We start from the raw sequence: 20,812 nt of genomic DNA, 5'->3' as shown, positions 1-20,812 counted from the left end.
AACTTGTTGTAAACGCACACCATGCGGTTCGCAGCCGACGCTTTCTCGCCGTAAAATATACCATGCACCGCGGTCAGATCGTTCCACGGACTCTGAAGAGATGTCACCGCGTCGTGCCGGTCTAAGGCCTCTACCTCTCGAAGGCAGTGCACAAACGTCAGAAGATTGTTCTCGATCCGCTCCACTACTTAGCCCCGATAGATTCGAAGCCCGTTTCACTTTTGATATATCTGAAAGGAGTGAAGTTACTTCAAATCGTGACGAAACTCCATCTGATGCCACGGAGACACGGAATCTAACTTTATACGAGGAACCGCACTCCGATCGTACAAGCATTTGCGAATTATATGATGCAGCATTTACATCTCATAGACCTTCTTTTAGACGAGATGGCTCGAGGCGTCGAGTGGGTCCATTCGACTTGAGCGCCCTGGACTTTCGACCTATCGATGACGAAAGTCCGCGTGCGAGTCGTCGCACCTCGCAACGAAGCGTCGATGATACCATGCGTCAAACCTCGGAGTCACGAAGCTGGGCATCGGATTCGGTATTCGCAACTCCGGAGCGCCGAGTTGCGGATACGTCACCATCTTCGACCGGGACCCGACGTTATCTAGCCGTGCAGGCCGAGTCTCCTCGAGCGGATTCCGCAGCGGCAGATTCGACTCTCGCAGATACGACCGTTGCTGAAGAACCAAGCGTGATCGAACGTTCCGAGTACGCATTAGCTCTAAAGCTCGGGCGCATAGACTTGGAAAATGCCCCGGAGCGCCCAGCATCCACTCTGACAGCGGACAGTGCGAGATTATCGAGTAGGCCTTCTATGCATAAACTCGAACCCATAGAGCCCGAGCGACTGTGTGGCGGGGGTATGGGTGGTGGTAGTGAAAATGAGGCTGAGAGCACGCGGGCGAGCTCCGCAGCGACGAGTGTGGGGGCGATTGTAGCGCGGCGGCGGCGCGGGGCCAGCGAGCCGCGGCGCTCGGCGCGCTGCTTCCCGCTCTGATGGCGCGCGGCGGCGCCGGGCCCGCCGCCGCGCCGCAGCCGCCGCGCTCCCCACGCCGTGCCTTCTCGCCACCGCGCGCGCGCCAATGCAATTCTAAATCTAAACATTCTTTTGGAAAATATAGATATTCGTATGTTAGTTAGAGGGTCCACTGTAGGTATAGCTTAGCGGACCCATTCCGACTCCTTAGTATGTGATTAAATTCATTTTACACTATTGATAACCTTAGTCTTCGCCTGTTCACTAAACCGTAACTGCCAAATTTCTATAAAACGTAAAAATTTATTAGCATTTTTTGTAAAAATAAATAATAAATCTAAGTATGGACGATATCGTTCGTTAGGCTAAAAGATTCTAAAAAATTAGATAGAAACCAAATCGATCTAAAGGCTCTTCGTGGATACTTTGGTCGCAGTCCATGATTGACACAGGGTCATCATATAAACACATTTCTCCATCAATCACTTCGACCTTCTAAAAGGTTCATAAGTTACAGCCCAAGTATGAAACAATTTTAAAACATCGCTAATTTCAGTGTGACTGAAATTTTATACATTTGTAGACTTCCTTTTAACTGGAAATATTGTGTTGAGTTCAGCATATAGAACCATTTTAAATCTTTGTGTTTTTATTAATTATATTTATATGAATTGCTCTCATAATATAGTTTTAAGCTAAGCTAGCAGTAAAGAAGGAATTAGAATAAATATTTAAATGAGAAACGTAATAAAACTTCATAAATAAAAACAAATGCCATTTATAATTAATTATTATATGTATTTTATGTCATCTTTACATTTAAATTAGCAAAAAAATATTGATTTAATATTTTGATGTTCGTGTTTTAAAAATCTAGATGTTGTTAGGTGTTCGTAGTTTTATTCCATTGCGTAAGAATGTCCTATTGTACTAAGACTTAATTTATGTGAATTATATTAATTCTCGTTCCACAATACACTCGCAAACTTAGGCGTCCGTCCACAAATTATAAAGTAAAATTATTCTTACTTATTTAACTATGTCAATCAAAACTATTTAGTTTTTTTATGGATATATTGTGTCACATACCAAATCGTAGTTTATTTTATTTATTAATGTTATTTTCTTACATCCTTACTGTACCTTTTATTATATAGTAAAATTTTATGGAAAATATACATACAGATATACATACAGATAACCACATACTTATTAAACATAAAAGTTGTCAAATTGGAATTAGACCAAAAAAGTTTCAATGCCCACTTTTTGAAATCATGATCGTTCACGTAAATTAAGTCTTCAGTAAATTTTGTATACCTAATTATGTTTGTGCTATTGTTTATTGTTTGTGATTGTAAATCACCGTATATTTAATATATATACCATTTATAAATATATATTTTGTAATGTGTATTCCTTTGTACGTTTTAACATTATAAATGTCATGTACTTTACGCAAATAGTGCCAACTACTAAAGCAACGGTACTTTATACCTTTAAAATATATTATAAGAGATATATAAAAATAATTCCAATATATGGATAGTGTAATTTGTATGAACATTACTCGTATTAATTGAAACTCCTTGTATTAAGTAGTATACGTGCGTAATGAAATTATACCAGTCTCGGAAAGATATCGGCTTCCTAAATTCGAATCCTTACAATAGTTCAATAGTATATTTATTGGTTAACTCTTTGTTGAAATAAAAATAGTTTTACTTGATAATCATTGAAGGGTGACTGGCTAAACGAATATTAAAAATTATAGATACCTAATCAAATTATTACTTTAAGAAACAAAACATTAATCGACTCAAGTATGCATTATACGTAGTCAATATTTTTAAAGTCCAAGATAACGGATTTATTGGTACCAATTTTATATATTGACAACAAGCTAAAACTCTTTAATTAAGAACGTTTATTAAATTTCGTTTGAGTTAAAATTCATCATTATATTAACACATTTTATTTTTCAAATTACTATTTACTTTTACTGTAAAATTATATAATGCATTTTATAATTTAGTTAGAAGTTATTATATTTGGATTATTGCCGATACCACTGTATTTAGACTCAAAACAAATGTACAAAAACTATTGCCATCCTTGTTTTATTTAAATAAAATAATAAGGAGGACAATTGTTTTTGCCACAGATAAAAATCACGGCTATAAAGCAAACTGAAAACTGAAAACGCACAACCATTATCGAGTCCTGAATAAAAATGTTAATAATAATATTTTTTAAATACAAGGCTTCTAAATAAATGTATAAAGACTGTGAAGTTAACTGGTCTGTTTGTATGTCCTACGATATAATAACTGACTGACTGCTGTATTCATTGTAATTTTTATTTTTTTATTTTAAGTATATTAATGATATCGAGGGGTGAAAGGCTATTTGTTTTAAGCGACATTTTTTGCGATTTTGACTTATATATATATATATATTCAGAATCAGGGAATTTTTCTGATTCTGAATATATATATATATATATATATATATATATATATATATATATATGTGGAAAAAGGAGGTTTTATTTCAATTATTTTACATGTTTAGTTTTTTAGCAAGTACGATTTTATATGACAGATGACATTTGTCAGATTTAATTAAGAAAAGATGTTCTGTGAAGCTACGATATGTTGAATAAGATTAAAGTGTTTTCTTGGCAGTTTACTGAAGTATTTTTTCAATAACGATCCCACAACTTAATTGGGGGCTCGTCCGGGATAGCGCATTGTTAAAATATGAAGTGGATTGTCGAGTTTTGAAGAAGAAATCATACGCACCACGCGACATACAAATCACTCGCTCGATTCCTTTGTTTGCTCAATCGGTATCGAATGCTGCGGGCCGCTGATGAAATATTTTTATAAGGCGAATGCTTCGGGATGCGGTAAGATAATTCATTGAAGACTTCGGGACGCGAATAAATAATGTTTTCGTTATTTTAAAGATTTGAAGACTAACGACGATTACGAATTTGACGACTACGTTATTCTATGAGCCCAAGAAAATTATCTTTTTGTACAAAGCGAAGACGGGTTTCCTTACCTAAAGTTAAAAAGATGCCTCCTAAAAAAAATAATACTGAAGATTATACTAAAAATGATGAGGATGAAGAGCTAGAAGTGCATATTTCCTTCAAAGATTTGGAAAAGTCTATGACAATATTTACTGGGGATGATACTTACCCGATAACTGAATTTCTCGATGAATTTGAAGACGCTGCTGATCTGATGAAATGGACGAAGGTCGAAAAATTAATCTATGCGAAGAGACTACTTGGTGGTACTGCAAAATTATTTCTCAGATCTGTGGGAAGAATTAAAGACTATACAACCTTAAAGAAATTACTAAAAGAAGAATTTGGCCCTAAATTAAATAGTGCAATGATCCATAAGACGCTTGCTGCTCGTAAAATGAAGACCGATGAAACTTTTCAACAATACTTCCTCTCAATGAAAGAAATAGCATTACATGGAAAAATTGAAGACGCTGCTCTGATAGAATATGTAATCGACGGCATTCGGGACACCGAAACAAATAAAGTAATTTTATATGGTGCATCCGACATAAAAGATTTCCGTAAGAAGCTAGACATTTATAGCGAATTCAGAAAAAAAAATAATGCTAAGCCGAGTAGTAACTCAAATCCAGTCAAGACAAACATACCATATCGGAAGACCGATGTGAAAAGATGTTTTAATTGTGGTGACCTTGACCATCAATCTCCGGCTTGTACCAAGGGCATTAAATGTTTCAGATGCAATGAATTTGGTCACAAAGGCAATGAATGCACTAAAGTGCCTAATAAAACTTTGAATATTCAGGAGGATCAAAAAGAAGATAAGATGCCTTATAAGAAAGTGAAGATTAACGGAGTAGAAATGTTGTCTTTGATTGATACTGGAAGCGATGTAAACCTTATCACAAAAAATGAATTCGAACAAATTAAAGAAGGTGTTCAGAAGTGTGAAGCCGATTCGTCGATATGCTTAACTGGTATAGCTGGAAGACAAATTTTTACAGAAGGAGCTTTTATCACTACAATACAAATTGATGAAGGTTTTGCTGATGTCAAGTTTCACATAGTTAAAGAAAATACTATACCGGTAAAACTAATAATAGGAAATCCTATTTTGAAAGATTTTGAAGTCAATTTCACCACAGATGGTGTATTTATGAAGAAGATACCACTGTTTGCACTTTCTATTGAGACCTCAAGTGCTATTGAAGACTATGACATTGAAGATTCACGATACTCAGAACGAATTAAGAAGTTGATTGAAGACTACAACCCGACGAATGAAGTAAAGAAGAGTAATGTGAAACTGAAAATAATATTAACAGATGAAACACCAATATTCCACAGCCCACGACGCTTATCACCATTGGAAGCAGAAGTTGTTAACACACAAATCAAGGAATGGTTACAGAATAAAATAATAAAACCAAGTAAATCTGATTTTGCATGTGCTGTTGTGTTGGCTGGTAAAAAAGACGGATCACGCAGAGTTTGCATGGATTACCGAGGTCTTAACAAGAAGATAATTAAAGAAAGATTTCCACTACCTCTGATCGAAGACCAGATTGACAAATTAAAAGAAGCTAAAGTTTTTACATCCCTTGACTTGAAGAATGGGTTTCTGCATGTTGATGTACATAAAGAAAGTCAAAAGTATACCTCTTTCGTCACACCACAAGGCCAGTACGAATTTATGAAAATGCCTTTCGGACTCTGTACAGCGCCATCGGTATTTCAACGATTTATAAACGACGTGTTCCATGATCTCATTGCTGATGGCACAGTTCTAACGTATTTAGACGACTTTATTTTACCAGCTACTACTGAAGAAGAAGGACTCATAAAAATAGAAAAAGTTTTACGAAGAGCTGAAGAGTTTGGTTTAAAATTTAACTGGAAGAAGTGCCACTTCATGAAAAAAGAAATAGAGTACTTAGGTTACATCATAAAAGAAAATGAAGTGAGACCATCTAAAGTGAAGATTGAGGCAGTAGCAAAATTCAGAAAACCTACAAATGTCAAAGCCGTACAGTCATTTTTAGGGTTAACCGGATACTTCAGAAAATTTATAAGAAATTATTCCCTGATCGCCAAACCAATGACTGATTTACTGAAAAAAGATGCAATATTTAACTTTGATGAAGAATGTGAAAAGGCTTTTTTGCGACTCAAGGACATACTCTGCAGCTCACCTGTCTTACAAATTTACAACCCCGAGCTAGAAACAGAAGTACACACCGACGCTAGCGCGGACGGATACGGAGCTGTCCTCTTACAACGAAGTCCTAAAGACAATCTGTTACATCCTGTTCATTACATGAGCAAAAAGACTACACCAGCGGAAAAGAAATATCACAGCTATTATCTGGAGATTCTGGCTATTGCAGAGGCTATTAAAAAGTTTCGTGTCTACTTACAAGGTATACACTTTAAGATAGTTACCGATTGCTCTGCGCTTACTATGACTCTAAAGAAAAAAGGCTTACCTCCGCGTGTCGCACGATGGGCGTTGCTGTTAGAAGAATACGATTATGAGATTGAACACAGACAAGCAACGAGAATGAAGCACGCCGATGCACTCAGCCGCCATCCTGTGTGTCTAATACTTACCGAGACAACCGCACGCTTAAAGAAAGCACAAAATGAAGATGAACATATCCACCTGTTAAAGAAGATTTTAGGAAAAGAACCTTACCAAGATTATATTTTAACTAACGACATACTTTACAAAATGAAGAATGGAGCTAAATTGATTGTTGTGCCAAAGAAGATGCAAAATGAAATTATACGGAAGAATCATGAAAAAGGACATTTCGGAGTAGCAAAGACAAAGGAACTAATTAACAGAGAATATTTTAATGAGAAAAGACAAGACCTGAGAGAAAAAGATAAAGAATCTATTAAGAAAATACAAGAAGAAAATGTCAGAAATTATAATAAGAAAAGAAGAGACGCTCAGTCATACGATGTTGGTGACTTAGTAGCCATAAAGAAAACTCAGTTTAGCCAAGGTAGCAAACTGTACCCCAAATTTCTTGGACCTTATGAAATTACTAAGAAAAACCGGAATGAGAGATACAATTTGAAGAAGATTGGCATTAAAGAAGGACCAATCAACACCACAAGCTCCGCAGACTTCATGAAGCCCTGGATTGGGCATGAAGACGATGATTCATCTGAGGCAGATGAATGAGCAGGAATGGCCGTGTGGAAAAAGGAGGTTTTATTTCAATTATTTTACATGTTTAGTTTTTTAGCAAGTACGATTTTATATGACAGATGACATTTGTCAGATTTAATTAAGAAAAGATGTTCTGTGAAGCTACGATATGTTGAATAAGATTAAAGTGTTTTCTTGGCAGTTTACTGAAGTATTTTTTCAATAACGATCCCACATATATATATATATATCGCAAAAAAATGTCGCTTAAAACAAATAGCCCTTCACCTATTGTTTTCGGTTTTAACTGCCCGAAGTATAAACGTATCATGTTTCATTTTCTCCAAAAATCTGACATAAAGGTTAATGCAATTTTTTAGTAGTGGAAATCCACGATAACAAATTAAAAACATCACCTAAAAAACATTTTTTAAGTTAATTGTGACGTATTTAAGCAAAAGACATTTATTTATTTGGAACTTCAAATATTGTTACAGTATCATTTTCTCTATTTTTATAGTGTGTATTTTTTTATATGTTATAGTGTGGCGTGGGTTACTTTATGGAATAATTTTAGAAGTCTTGTGGACCATTATTCGATGTTTTTGTGATAGTGACGTATGTTGTACATGAAGCCATATTTTAAAATTATTTTTCCTTTTATGTATTTAATAAATGACGTTCGTAATCGGATAGCTATTTCGCACCGACCATCTCTTTATGTAAATAAATAAATGTGTAATGTAAAGTAGACGATGTACCTACATTATTATACCAAATTATAAAAGTATTGTATACCGTATACACATATTAATATATTTAATGATTACATAAAGCATATATGTAACTTAACTATATTATATAAATTATATATGTAGGAACATTGTGATTTCAAGTTTTCAACTTCCAAAAACATTGTAAAATAATTTATCGATATATTGTTGTCATGGATGTTATTTAAAAGATAATTTTAAAAATTTATACATGGAACTTAATGGAAAATATATTTATTTGTTGTATAAAATCACGAGTTTTATTTGATTACATAAAACATTTTCACTCAGCCTAGATAACTACTGATAACAGGCATTTGACGGGTCAGTGAACCAATAAACTAACACCCTTCATGAACTACACAAAGTTTAGGCAAATAATACATAATTAAATTTGTTTAAAGTTGCACACGATTAACTAGAATTTATTAACTGTTTAGATCGTGATTTACGATCAGTTCATTAGTTTCGGGCTCTTGTATCGCTTTTCTAAACTGGCTTTATTCCAAATGGGCTTTGTCCCTGCTTCAAATTTATATCGACGATAATATCTCTAAGTACTTCCCGTGTTTTTGACACAGTTCAGTTGATTTACTACATAAGAGCTAGGCAGAGAGCTTACTACAGTTGCACTTGGCAAGCGCAGCACGCCATGTTTTTACGCAGTTTCATTCTTAAGACATAGAAGGTCGACTGCACAGACTGCACCTTCATTTCTGTGGCTCGAAATTGCAGATTCTGTTTTTATCTTCAGCAAAATCATTCATCGTAAAATCGTGTCAATATACGAGTATGTTTAAAAAGAAAACGATAGACCTGACTATTGATATTTAAATAGTTATAACGTGATTGGTAAATTTTATTATTCTAAACAGTAAAAAATAAATCCATGCATAATATCCCAAATAACATAATCCTCCCGTCAGCTGGAAAAAAACTTAGATTCACTCGCAATCTTTCATCCGAGGAATTTTATCCACGCAGGTGATAAATTATGCCAGAGAATGAATGATTGCTTTTCGTCGGCATAAAAGTTTCTATCGAATATAAGTGTACAATCTCCGACCTAAATAAAAAAAAATGTTCAAACAAAAGTAATGAAGCAGAATCTACTATGTACTAAAACATTTTATATTAAATTCATAAAAAGGAATTAACTCTTATTACATGCAACATAAATGCGTAATATGTTTTAATTAAATTAAGAAGCAATAAAACTGCCTATCCTCAGAATCCTACCGAATAAAACCAATTCTCGACACCTCACTCTTCAGAATCGGTTATGTCGATTACTCTACAGGTTTTAATGTAATAGATATATAAGTTATACTTGGCTAGAATATTACACTTCCGGCAGGTAAAAACATTTGTGTTTTGTTAAATTCTATAATAATAAACCAGTGTCCCACACGGCGCTTGTTATTTATAACAATATTTGATAAAATTTCCCCAGAGATTTCAGTGTATTAAAACGTGCTGTAACTTCGAAAATATTTAGCTAGCTTTGTTTAAATTTAATAAAATCCATTTGCATCATTTTCCCATACGTTCGCTATGCATGTTAGCGAAAATAAATATTAACAACTTCAAACTAAAAAAATCTGTAACGCGATCAACTGACACTATCTTAATAAGTAATTGGGGTTTGTGTAACAAAGATGGAATAATTTAATTTCGTTACCTTTAGTATTTGGATATCTTCTTCTTCTTATCGGTCCTGTGGTACCCACATCCAGGATACTTCCGCGACCTTGACCAAATACTCGGTCCATCTTGCGGGATGCGATCGCTGCGATATAATAAACAAAATTATATGACGACATTAAATAATTAATTCTCATGCATTTGAAAAATATAGGATAATTTTATTTAAATTCAACCTCTAGACATGGTATTGCCGAGGACTCAGCAAACCACATGTTCATTGCACCGCAACGCCCCGTGACATGCTCGCTGACCTGTGGAAAATTTGTTATTCTCTAAACAGTTGTACCATGTACATTTCGCAAAACGTGCGACTCTGCGGTTTTCAGTGCTTTCCAAAATATATGAAGAAAACTTTCATACAACCTACAAACCAGTATTTATTTTAATTTAGAGTTACCGAAAATTAACTAACAACATAAAACTATATCATTAAGTAATTAATTATATTCGATTACCTAAGGAAGGATCCTCATGGGTCTGAAATTAATCCTGTACCTGACTTATTCGTCGAACAAACGCGAAATATCTCCTAAAAGGTAGCCTGGTTGTGGCTTACAGACATTGGGGCGCAGTTTCATTAGTCGTTAACATCCATATGTGTGTTGCGAGAGATTTTCTAAACATATTGCCATAGTGCTCGCAGGGTAGAACCTTTTCATTAATTGTTAGGTACCGTATGCGTTGGGCGATAGTACTTACTTTCTTTATACTTAGTTATACTTGTCAACTAAGTCCATATATGTCAACATAAGGTATCGTAGTCAAGCACTAGTTTATTCATTAAAAAGAAAAGTAATAAAAAAACTATAAACAGACTGTCGCACTGTTATAAAACTCTATCCACAATTCTAAACATTTACACTGGAGTCAGACGATGTGAAATTTTGCACACAAAGATCCGTCTGCAACCTTCATTGTTTCAGCTGGCGTAGCAGTTGTTGTGTCTAAACGTTTTCGTTCCAAATGCGAGGCGACAATACGAAGTAGGGGGAGAGAGGGAGAATAGCCGTCAATCATAAGCCACACAATCGTGTGTTCTGGAAACTGTTTGACACGAAAATAAACCTTTACAAAACTATTGCTATTGATGTTAAAATAAACAATGTTTTTACTGTAAGCATTTTTTTGTTTTATCAAACTAACATTACGTAACAAAGATTATTTGCATTAGGGCCTAATTTGTATCGATGTAATAATTCTATCAAGACCAGAATGCAGCATTAATCTGTACTGGAGTTACAGACACTTCAATTTTAAAATGTCGAAAAATTTTATTGAGAAAATGAATTTATTCTGCGCTGACGAAGTTGCGAACGACCGCTAGTCAGAAGTAAAATTAATATTTTTAAATTTAACTCGAAGTTATAAGTATAACAAATTATTTATTCGTGTCACGTTAATAAATTATTATGTGTTCCGTTCGATGTCCGAAGTCCTTTATGAGAGTACATCGCTTCATTCCTTCCGGTGCGCCCCAACTCACGTCACGTGACAGCTCCGCCAGCGCCACTACCGACACTAGCGCCTCTAGCGGACCTAACCTGCAACTCCAAAACCCGGGAGCACGCCACCAAGCCACCACCTTGTCATTGTTGCGTCGTTTTTCAAACCGAACGGTCGTCCCTAGGTTTTCAAACAAATAGTTCTTTAAAAAGTTCTTTATTACAAAGTTATAAGTTAAAACATTTTGAAGAAGTGCGTCACGTGATATAGAAGAGTCTACAAGAAAACTTCGACGGTCGTGAGTATAACAGCCGGCTGTTGAACCCTCTAGCTGGCCCAGCCACTTAGGGTATTCAACTTGGCGACTTTCATCACCCTACGGGGAAAGTCGTCGTTGCCGAATGCTGCAGAACAAATGGACGAAACGAGTAAGTTCTGATGGAGCCTCGAGACGTTTGTGCGGTTCGAAGACCCAAATGCAGCTCGAGCATTAACGATAGCGATGCTCGAACCTTGCGTGAGCTGCGGCTTCAGCTTCGCTATCTCCATACTAAAGATCATGGAGGAAATTCAAATTTTATATCGTTATCGATGTCGTTTTACATACTTATGTTGACGTTACACATTACGGAACGCTAGTTCTTTGACCTATTTGAAATACTTCGAAGTATTAACTTCCATTATTTTTATGTTGCGTACGTGTCAATTTGTACATTATAAGATTACTGAAGCGTATTGTAACAATCAGGAAATCGTTGAGACGTGTCAAACTCCGTACGAATTGCCGAATTCGAAGCCAACTACCTCGCAAATAGTTCGATATTATAGAATAGTTAGTTAAATAAATGTCATTACAAGTAAAAAAGTTCACTGTTATCTTGGTTTTTACAGTATAATCTTAATCGAAAAGGCTATTTCATAGTGTTTCTTTTGTTCAAACCGAAAAAGTATACACCGTCTTAGCAAAAAATAAATAAAAAGAAAATTACAAGGTACATGTGTAATAATCGTCTATAACGAAATTTGCAATGAACCAAGATCGTTAACATGTCATTTGTTTTTTAAATATATTCTACGTGCCATATGTTTCCAAGATGTTAATTTATTGAAATACATTTATTTCAAATGGATAATCCTTACCGTACTGGACGAATTTTAGTACGTCAATTACACAACCTTAAGTGCTACGATATACGAAGCTATAAAATAGTGTGTCAAGATACCTTTTTGGCAGTGCTCACCATGACACGCCCTCTTAGGTTCGCTACACATTCTTGTCATTGTAGCTGTTTAAACTCGCACCGCGTACGTGCTGTTCGTATTGTTAAATAGATTTCTGTCTAATGATTCATACGCCTGATACAGAGGCATAGTAATAACTATAGCAAAGTGCGGTCAAATTATTAACCTTCGTAAATAAGTTATTTGTACGTCTATGCCATGCAATGAGTCGCCACCCGGTTTAGAGTTGCTAAGAATAGCTGCATGAAAATTACTTTAATAGCTGTCATTGGACCCCCCTTTCAGAAGTTATTGTTCTAAATCGTACCAAGTGTGAAACTCAAAACAGTCGCGAATATTGACATTATCGAAAAAGAAAGAGGGGGAGGGGCAATAAATAGGATTAGGATAAAACAAGGTGACTATAGGTTATTTGTGGTGGCTGTCTGGCGCAATCTCACCATGTAAAATCCAGAGTTTTAATAACAACCATAGTTAATTACCTTTTATTTATTAATCACCTTTAATAAATTTTTTACTAGCATTTACCCGCGACTCCGTCCGCGCGGAATAAAAAATAGAAAACTGGGTAAAAGTTATCCTATGTCCGATTCCTGGTTCTAAGCCCACCAATTTTCAGTCAAATCGATTCAGCCTTTCTTGAGTTATAAATAGTGTAACTAACACGACTTTCCTCTATATGTATATAGATTTTTCTTTGTACTAGAAGTGATACAATCATATCAACTAGTTTTTGAACACATTTGTGTAAGAATTTAATATAAAAAAAAAAAAAAATGGAACGATAGTCATGCCATTGTAGCTCCAATTTTAGAAGTACCCGCTATTACCTGTACACTCAGTAGCAGAGAACAACAGACAAAGCGAACATTATCTTAAAGTATTAACATAGTAATGTTGTCAATTAATCGAGTTGCAACCTTTAGTTTTATTTTGATACGAAATAGTTTGTGGTACTAAGTATTCGGGTTCCTTACAGATATGCTCGATATCTACAAATTTATTGTCGCTTATCGATGGCTCAATATTTTCATGGCGTTTAGGTCGCGCAGACTGCACACTTCGGCTTTTAAGGTGAATATTTTAAGATCACGTTGTAATTAACTTGTACTGTGCATTGCGGTTGTCATTGAAGCTTGACCTTCGTTTCTGCTAATCCATTACGTCACATATGTTAGCGGATGACGTGTCTGCAGTTGCACCGATGCTGTGTACATCTGTCAATTTTGCCGGTCGTCCGTTTTCGCAACCACGGTTTACGTCAACTAAAATACCTGAACGACTTCTTGATTGTGAATAAACGCAGAGTTTTACGTAATGTGCGCGTATCGCTGCTTAAGCGCAAGCTCAAGCGCTTTTACACGATAGTAGCTTTAATATCTCGGTAGCCTAAGCTCGTCGCCTTTGACAGTTATAGAAGAACATTAGCCAATCTCATTTAAAACGATTACGGTGTTTCGGTAGACACGTAAAACAAGTCAAGACTTCCAAAATGTTTGCCCGGGACAAGATGACATGGGATCGCTTAGCATTTGGCAATTGACTTCTTGAGCTGGCCCTGCCTCTTAGGATGTTCAATTCTGCGACTTTCATCACCCCACGGGGAAAGTTGCATTGCCAATAACTGTAGCGCGACAAACGCTTGTTTTTCCTTAAAGAAAGCATGGAAACTCATACTGCTTCCTCAAACTGGGACAGTACCCAATCCCAGACAGTAGTATTCGCGACGTTTCGGCGATTGAAAAGCTTACTTCAGGCACTAGTCAAGCATCTCGAAGCTCCTACTGCTCCCTTAAGCTAGGACAGTATGACTGTAAGGTGTCTTAGATTGACAAGCGTACTTCTGGCTCGAGTGAACTGCTTTAGATATTGTTCTGCTCCCCCAAACTGGGACAGTATTACGTTATGTATACCTTCAGAGATTGACAAGTGTAATTGCACTGGTGAACGACCTGATAGCACGTATTGCTCCCTCAAACAGGACAGTACAATTGTAGAGCCTTCAGGTTTGACAAAGTATTTTCCGGTTCTAGCAAAAAGTTTTAGACATCGTACTTGTCCCTCAATGTTGGACAGTACTTCACGGCTCCTCACCGCTCACCAGACCAATAAGGCTCCGCAGGGCATATTAAGCTTAACAACAGCAAAACTGATGCGGTAATAACGGTTCGCTACTTAACAAATTTTAATACAGCCGACTTATTACACTCGAATAGATGTTGTCGCGACTCTTTCAATAGATTTTGGAATACGACTTCGTCAGGAAAAGTTTTGCTTTCCCTGCTACCATTTATACCATACGTTAACACACACTTGACAGTAACGGAAAAATGTATATGTTGTGGCACTCCTCTGGATGGAAACCTTTCAAGCATCCGAAGAAGAAAAGATTTTCGATGGTTTGCCCTCTGGGTCAGTTTCACCGACACACTGTCATGAGCCAACCTAGCCCCTAGAAGGGCTGTAACGCTTGATAGATTAGCTTTATTTTGTGATATGATCTCAGTACATATAAGAAAACATACATTTATAGGTGTTCTTATATTGATAAGATGTTTTGATTGCTTTTTAGCCGTTTCATTACCTAAAATAAGCTAACTGAAAGTGGAATGTCCTAAATCGCTTAACTTGAAATAATTTTTTGTTCATAATACAAATTATGCTAAGTACCGACAATCTTGTAATTCCCCGTCTAACAGTTTGAATATAGTTATTCTACTCTTTGAACAGATAATCAAAACGGGGATGTAAGTCAAATCAGTGACTTTTAAACATTGCAAAATCTTATTTTGTTCTTTCTTTTCTTTTTGTCATGTTAAGTCTTACGTAACTAAAGTTTCACGAATTAGCTTTACGAATGGCTACGTGTTGCTTAGAAAATAACGATTTTACTTCTATCACTGTTTGAGTAAGTTATTGTTTTCTATGATAATATATTATTATAAAGACTGATTCAGGACCACTTATCTTGCTAAATATGTCGAAAGAGCTTCACATATTCACATGTTTATCTGGGTGTAAGTTAAATTTCGTCTGATAGTACTTTGACGTTTCTGTTTATTTATGTAATGAAAATAGTGCTGGCAACTGCATAACGGATATTCGATGCCACGAAAATCTGCATAGAATTTTCAAAGATAGCGTGAAGTCAACCAGGCCGAACTGGGCCGGGCGGTTGACTGTGGCCTAGTCGTCCCTAGTTTACGGTGGGCTCCGAGCCCGAGAATGACGATGATGCCACGAAATGGCTAAGCATATATGTACTACATAGCCGAGCAAAACTGGAGCAATCGCTTTTTCAATTACTTGTATCAAGATATTCTTTTTTCCGGGTTAGTAATACAAATCATCCGAATCGATTAAATTGCGATTAGTGATCAAAATACCTCTAACGATCTTTTTAACGAAAAATTAAGTGTTTTTATCACATTGTTGCGTTCTTATTTCACAAGCCACCAGAAGATAACAAACAGATCTCTCATAAAGGACTTCGGACATCGAACGGAACACATAATAATGAAATTTTACCTGTTAATAAAATTTGTATTATGTTTCCTGAGATGTCCGAAGTCCAGACAAGGGCTTTCTGGCGGTTATTCCACCAAAATAATTCGGTTATGAGTCGAACAATGACAAGGTGGTGGCTTGGTGGCGTGCTCCCGGGTTTTGGAGTTGCAGGTTAGGTCCGCTAGAGGCGCTAGTGTCGGTAGTGGCGCTGGCGGAGCTGTCACGTGACGTGAGTTGGGGCGCACCGGAAGGAATGAAGCGATGTACTCTCATAAAGGACTTCGGACATCTCAGGAAACATAATACAAATTTTATTAACAGGTAAAATTTCATTATTATCAAAGTTTCAGGCAAACAGAATAAAATGATTGTTGTAAAAGCTGCCTAGCGTACTAATGTTACGAACTTTCGGGTTTGTATGCCTTTATTAGAAAAGCTTTCATGGTTCCGTTATGATGAAACAAAAGGAACCAAATTTACCTTATTCTATTTGCTTAGAAGCGAATACGAGTATATACTTCAAGTAATCGATTTAGTAAATTAAATCTATTTGTCGGCGAACACTTCGGTAGCACTGTGGCAAATTAAAAACCAAGACAACCACATACAAAGACATAGCCCGAGAGAATATGAACGACGTTGTTAAATGAACGTGCTCTATCTTGTTCAACGTCTACTGATCGACGAGCGGAAAAGATAGTTAACTATTTATATAACTAAAACACTTTTAATAGAAGTTATAAATTGACCAGTGACTCGTGACAACTAAAGGTGGCCATTTGAATCGGTCCTATAATTTATTTCCTTTTGATGTTAGGGTTTGCTTCTAAAGGTTAGTGTCATAGTTTATTTTATTTAGGCTCCTAATTGGTTCACACAGTACCTCTGTCTCGTGCTAGCAGTAATGTATTTCTCCAAATATTGCAAGTTTTAAGCTATAGTTTTTCTTGAAAATTAAAAAAAAATACCACCTTAACAAAGGATCTATTAGTTTTTTAGGTTATTTTACAATAGTAATATCTTAAAGTACACACATATGTTTATCGTATCTTAAAAATCGACAAAATGAAATAGAAGCGGACGTGAAGTAGTCCTCATGTCTATAGACTGAAGTTAGCTACAAGTGATCTAAACAAGCCGCTGGCATCTCGCCAAGTCCGGAGCTGCGTCGCTAACTTGACTTGTAGGTTACGTAGCACTTTCTTTCACTACGTCTTAATAACAATTGTTCATATTAATGCAATATTTTCTTCTAGCGTTAAATTGATATGTAAAAGCAAACGAATTCTAGGCAACGACTTATGTCCCAATTTATCTGAACCATACTTCATTAACATAGGAGCAGAGGGCGACATAGAGGCACATCCATATACAAACTTTAATGTACGGTAAAATTTGTAAATTTTAAAATGTTTCCGTCAAAAACTTTTCTCACATAACAATATAACATTTTACAAAGTCACTTAACTTTATCTCGCAGTTATTACAAAATAACTAAAATAAAAAAGGTGTATTATCGTAATGGCCGCCATGTATGGCGTTCAGTTTACTTAGATTCCGCAATGGAAATCAGTAAACTCTACCCTTTTTTTTCTACAAAGGAAGTAATTACAAACAATCACTTGTTTATTCATAAAACATAAATTAAAACGTCTAAAGACCTCAAGCTTTTGTTGTTAGCACTTTATACAAAATCAATACTTAGAAACTGTGCTAATAACATTACTAATGAACAAAGTACATGTTTTGCTATGGCTGCTGACTCAATTTATCGAACAGCGTCGTCAATATCTCATTACTTTGCTCGACAAACTCATAAACAACGTACCTCAACTAAATTACTTCTTTATTACGTATTTCTGATAAATTACATATACATTCTCGATTCAGTTCAGAGATTAATATTGTTTGTTATCTTTGAAATCATTTTTATCACCAAAACATATGGTAAGTATTTTTTTAATAAGTTTAGTAGTAAGTAATTTTAAACTAATGGGTTTGCATGCATTTCCTTTTTCTTTATAAAAATAACAATAATTATGGATGTTGGAGATTAAGTAAGACTCCAAAATTTGTTTATAAAAAATATATTAAAGATTATGAAAAGATTACAATAAGTTGAGCAAACAAAATTAATTACGTGCGCCAAGCGCTTTTTTTGGAGGGTAGCCGAACGAAGTTAAGTTTTGCGCGAGCCGCTCGCAGCTCTCGCATCCGCTGCTGTGTTCACGACGTGCAACTATCGGGCTCCGCCGTGGCGCGAAGTTCAAGCGTGAACATGGAGAAAAAAACTTGATACAAATAACAGTAAAGCGCCTGATACATTTTATTCGCAATTGTTTTATTACTCGGTACACAGAACTAACGCCTGTAAGACTCGTATTGATACATATTATTGCCTGTGTATTTTTAAGTTAATGTAAGGGATGACGATATGCGTCATTGCGGCCGAAACCCACAGTGAATCTGGCAACATTAAGATAGCGTCACATGTCAAACAGGTTAAAACAAATCGCGACGCTAATAACCAACATTATATTATATCAGGCAGCTTGAAACAGTTATCAGATAAAATTCGGTCTCTATCTAATTGGAAGTTTAGTTTTGTGCATAAAATACACTTTAGTTTACATTTATATATATTTTTTTATTTACTATATAAATTACACGCAGATCTGAAATCTCGTTAGTTATCACTAATTCTCGGATTTAACTGAATAGAAGAATACAACATACTATAAATAAATAAAAAAATGTAAGTTATTTATAATTGTTCAATCTATTTTTAATGTTGTGACTGCTACTTTAACGTTCTAGTCTACCAATACTTTAGACATTTTAAGTTGACTGTAAAAAAATAACTACCTCATTATTTCTACGTATTTGATGTTTTGCATTCAATATCATAAAAGTTTCTATAAAATCTTTCGTCTCAATTCTGAACTCGAACCTTGAGTTATTTTATTAAATATTTAATGGTATGTTATCGTCAATAATATATATATATTAAATGGTTGCTTTAATATATTTGTAAAATTTATTTAAATTTTTACATCCTGTTTTATTTTAACGTTTTATTAATTTATCACAATCGCAGTATAATGGACTCTCTCGTCGAAATACCGGTCGCTGAATGGCCTCGGCTCCGAGACTTGTTTAGCATTGACTGGCCGAAAGGAGCGGCCGCTTATTGTCTTTTAGACACCAGTATAAACTGCCAGAAATTAAGTCAAGAATTTAACTTCAAACTTTACTGTCCTTTTGGAGACATGAACAATGGAATGGTGGCAGTAACAGTGCAGGTAGATTCCTAACGACTGAAATCAATAATCGATTCTTGAGAGAGATCTGAATTATTTTTAATTTTTTTTTTAAATACAAAAATTATTTTATCGCTTTCTCAATCGCTTTTCAATAGGACATGTTTTTCAATTTCTTATGCGATTTTAAGATTGGTTAAATTTTAACCCACTATTATAAAAATACCGTGAATAAGTGTAAATGTTTTTGGGTCGAATATTGATTTCAGATTTTCTTTCAATTATTTTAATCTGTTTGTTTTACTATATTTTACTCTTTATCCAGGGCGACGATATTCAAGTTATAATAAGACCTTTGAGAGATGTTATAAAAATAGAAGAAGCGTTATTATCAACAAATATCATAGATTGGAGTAAAAATATTATGGCTCCGTTTGCGAGCCCTGAAGTCACAGCGAGTCTCGTGAAGATATCAAATAAGCTAAACGTCAAAATATATTACGAACAAAATAAAGCAATTACGTTTTTATTGAATAAAACGTGCATCCCGTTTGATATAAGGTAACAAACATTTTATGAACTTTTCACGAATGAGTAACAAAAATTGTTGAATAAAAAATTCTGACTTACAAAAAAACTATGGAAAGTTACCTTCTAACTTGCTTATAAGTAATTGGGAAGATTTTTCCCTACGTCCATTATGTGTTTTGTATTTATGACACTTAGGAGAAGAATAGGAAACAAATAACATGGCACTCATCAAAATCGATTCAGTCGTTTAAGGTCCAGGTGTTCACATACGCGCAAATAAGTCAGTCAAGAAATTATTTTCATACTAAAACTAATTAATTTTCATTCCAGTTTGCCAGAAAATACTTACATAGAATCTCTTAAACCTGAACATATCGATATAGTTGATAAAACATGGACGTATTCGAGTGAAAGTTCAAAGGAATATTTTGAAATATTAATGAGAAACGACAGCACATACGTTCTTTATTCAACAGAAAATAACGAACCAATGGCTTGGGTTACTGTTAATGACGCAGGTTCACTATCGCATCTATTTTGTTTGGAACCATACAGAAGGAAAGGCTATGGTGAATTAATCACAAAATACGCTTGCAACGATATTCTAAAGAAAGGAAGGAATATAATAGCTTATACTGTTGAAAATAATTGCAAATCGCAAAAGTTACTTTTGAAATTAGGATTCGAAAATATCGGCTACGATTATTGGGTCATCATTGTAAAGAAATAAAATGCTTAAACACTAAAATTATCTATTATTTCATTATGTGGAGAAGTAAACTTAAATTATGATGATTGATTGACAATACCTTATTAAAACTTTCGTGAGACATTTCACTACATTTAGTATATAGCACAGCTTAACTTACGTGTATTTCGGTCTAGGTAACGATTAGTTTTCAACCCGTCGGGTTAATTCACTCACCCTGAAGAACTCCCGACGGGTCTGAAACTAGTACCTAGACCTAAAGACACGTGAGCTAAACCGTGCTATTTAATTATTAATAGAGGATATATGGAGGAGTACATACTGTGCAGAGAGTACAGAGAGATGATTGTCTATTATTATACATAGAGGTATTAGAAATATTTTTAAAACATTTCCATTGAGAACATTCTAAATAGAGCGGACCGGATAATCATCAATATTGCATATACTGC

General features: G+C 35.2%; 1 protein-coding gene across 1 annotated transcript; it reads left to right on the top strand.

The window, feature by feature from the left end:
* The first annotated feature begins 18,957 nt into the window (after nt 1-18,957).
* LOC106711175 lies at nt 18,958-20,390 on the top strand. The gene is made up of 3 exons (XM_045681581.1): nt 18,958-19,162; nt 19,446-19,681; nt 19,982-20,390. The coding sequence occupies exons 1-3, from the start codon at nt 18,962-18,964 to the stop codon at nt 20,379-20,381; spliced, it is 837 nt and encodes a 278-aa protein (XP_045537537.1). The 5' UTR covers nt 18,958-18,961; the 3' UTR covers nt 20,382-20,390.
* The last annotated feature ends 422 nt before the right edge of the window (nt 20,391-20,812 follow it).

This window comes from Papilio machaon, chromosome 16 (genome assembly GCF_912999745.1).
Source record: "Papilio machaon chromosome 16, ilPapMach1.1, whole genome shotgun sequence".
NCBI lineage: Eukaryota > Metazoa > Arthropoda > Insecta > Lepidoptera > Papilionidae > Papilio > Papilio machaon.
This window is presented reverse-complemented; position numbering and strand designations above follow the sequence as displayed.